Here is a 2,008-nt window from a genome sequence, read left to right on the forward strand (position 1 = left end):
CCTCACACATGCAATGCAACAGCAATGCACCTCGGGGCCGCCCGCTCTCCAGGCCCCACGCCCACCGCCTGCCAACTGCGCACCCAGCCCTCAGCGGGCGGGAACCTGAGGCTAAACACGGGTAACCACTGTCCCCTGGACCCAAGCCTTAGCCAGGCAGCAAAGCCCGCTGGGCCCCCAGTCCTGCTCCTTTGGGCTACCCCGTCTTCTGCAGCCCGGAGGGGAGGGCCAAGGAGTGGAAAGGCCGCCACCCGCAGACCCGCAGGGCCCTGGCCCCGCCCCTCACCTTGTCAATGGAGCTGCCGGCTGTGGTGGTGGCCAGGCTGTCCTGCAGGTACCCACTGACACAGAGGCCCAGGCTGGCCGGGCTGGCCTCGGTCTTCCTGCGGCCCAGCAGGGCCCGGGCAGCCTTGAAGGAGAGCAGAGCTGCCCTGGGCAAGGGTCTCCTGTGGGGGCCAGGGCGGAGAAGTGGGGGTCAGAGCAGGGGCAGGCCCTCAGAGCCCCCACCCTGGTTCCAGCTTCATGGCAAAGACCGTGGCGATCCCCACCGCACAGAACAGGGCTGGGGGCTGGCCGCACTCACTCGGACTCCTGCAGGGCACGGGGCAGGCGCTCCACCAGTGGGTACAGCTGCGCCGCAGCCTCCTCGTCCCGCCGCAGCCAGTGCGTCACCACAGCCGTCAGCGAGGCCCACCACTTGGCCACCGGGTCTGTGCCTGAGGGAGCAGGGGTGCAGATGGGAGCGTCCCTGAAACGGCCCCCCTGCACCGGAGGCCGCCCTGCTGTGTAGCAGGGGCTGGGTGGGCAGGCACGGGGCAGGGCCAGGGCTCACCGGTGGTGGTGGCCATGCTGGAGCCCACGGAGAAGCTGCACGCCGGGGCCCCGGCCGCATCAGAGCAGCTGTGCAGCAGCTGGAGGTACCCCAGGGCATCCGAGAACTCCCTGTGGTGGGAGACTGGTGTTAGGGCAGGCGGCCAGGCCCCGGCGTCCGGAGGGCACTGGCCCTTCACCCCTCCCCCACAGCACAGCCTGCTGTCCTGGCTCTGAGTGGCACTATCACCTCCTGCCCGGCTGGTGGGAAACACGCCCAGAGAGGAGCTGAGACCCACTGGAGGCCACCATGGTGAGTGGACAGTCACCTGCTCTGGCCACCTCCACAAGCCCCCAGACATAGCCATTCCCAGACCACACAGTGGAGGGCTCCTGCCTCCTGGGGGGTGAGGACGGGGCACTCACCTGTCCCCGTCAGCTGGTGCAGGGCTGGGGCTGGGCTGGGCCACACAATTCAGTGCTCGCTCCAAGAGGTGTTCTCGGAACAGCTGGGTCACCTGGGCCAAGGGGTCCACTGTGGGGAGGAGCGGGTGAGTGGGGAACTGCCTCGTCTCCACATTCCCCTCTCCTGGGCACACGGGGCTTGGCTCTGGGACGGTAAGTGGGTGGATAAATACCCTGCCCCTGGCCTTTGACAGCATCACCTCCCTGGGCCAGTGGAGCCAGCTCCCTGAGCTCCCTCACCTGCTCCGCCCTCCCGCACAGGTCACCGCCCACATTCGCCACCTGCCCCACACCCCACTCGTGTCCTTCTGAAGAGGCCTGAGAGACCAGCCCCAAAGCAACAACAGCCAGCTAGGGAACGGGCGGGGTGGCCAGGGACACCTGAAATGCAGGGACAGGGACGCGGCAGGAGTGAGGCTAGGAAATGGCAGTGGAGAACAAAGGCTGAGGAGGGCGGGGCTGGGGGGGCGGGGAGGGCACCTGGGTTCCCGGCCGAGCTGTACAGGCTCTCCCTCGGGGGGCTGCACACGGCCCAGTCCCCATCCACGAAGAAACGGTGGCCCACAGGGTGGCAGAGCCACTGCAGGGCAATGGGCACTGTGCCACTCTGTGCCAGGCAGGCCTGGCGGGCACTGCTCAGGAAGAAGCGCTGTGGGGAAGGAGGTGGGCTGTCACTCTGCCCCGGGCAGTGCCCGCGGGCCGCATCCTGTGCAGCCCCCCAGGAGCCGGTCAG

The 2,008-nt window shown here is 68.5% G+C and overlaps 1 protein-coding gene across 1 annotated transcript in view; it reads right to left on the bottom strand.

Moving 5' to 3' along the window:
• SREBF1 (sterol regulatory element binding transcription factor 1) overlaps positions 1-2,008 on the bottom strand; it is an 8,371-nt gene that overhangs the window by 2,046 nt on the left and 4,317 nt on the right. The window contains exons 10-14 of the mRNA XM_014542803.1: positions 1,756-2,001; positions 1,237-1,345; positions 833-942; positions 584-716; positions 201-446 (exon numbers count right to left, since the gene is read on the bottom strand). Coding sequence (XP_014398289.1) covers positions 201-446; positions 584-716; positions 833-942; positions 1,237-1,345; positions 1,756-2,001 — 844 coding nt within the window. The remainder of the gene's footprint in view (positions 1-200; positions 447-583; positions 717-832; positions 943-1,236; positions 1,346-1,755; positions 2,002-2,008) is intronic.

The sequence above is a fragment of the Myotis brandtii genome, unplaced genomic scaffold (genome assembly GCF_000412655.1).
Source record: "Myotis brandtii unplaced genomic scaffold, ASM41265v1 scaffold314, whole genome shotgun sequence".
NCBI classification, from domain to species: Eukaryota; Metazoa; Chordata; class Mammalia; order Chiroptera; family Vespertilionidae; genus Myotis; species Myotis brandtii.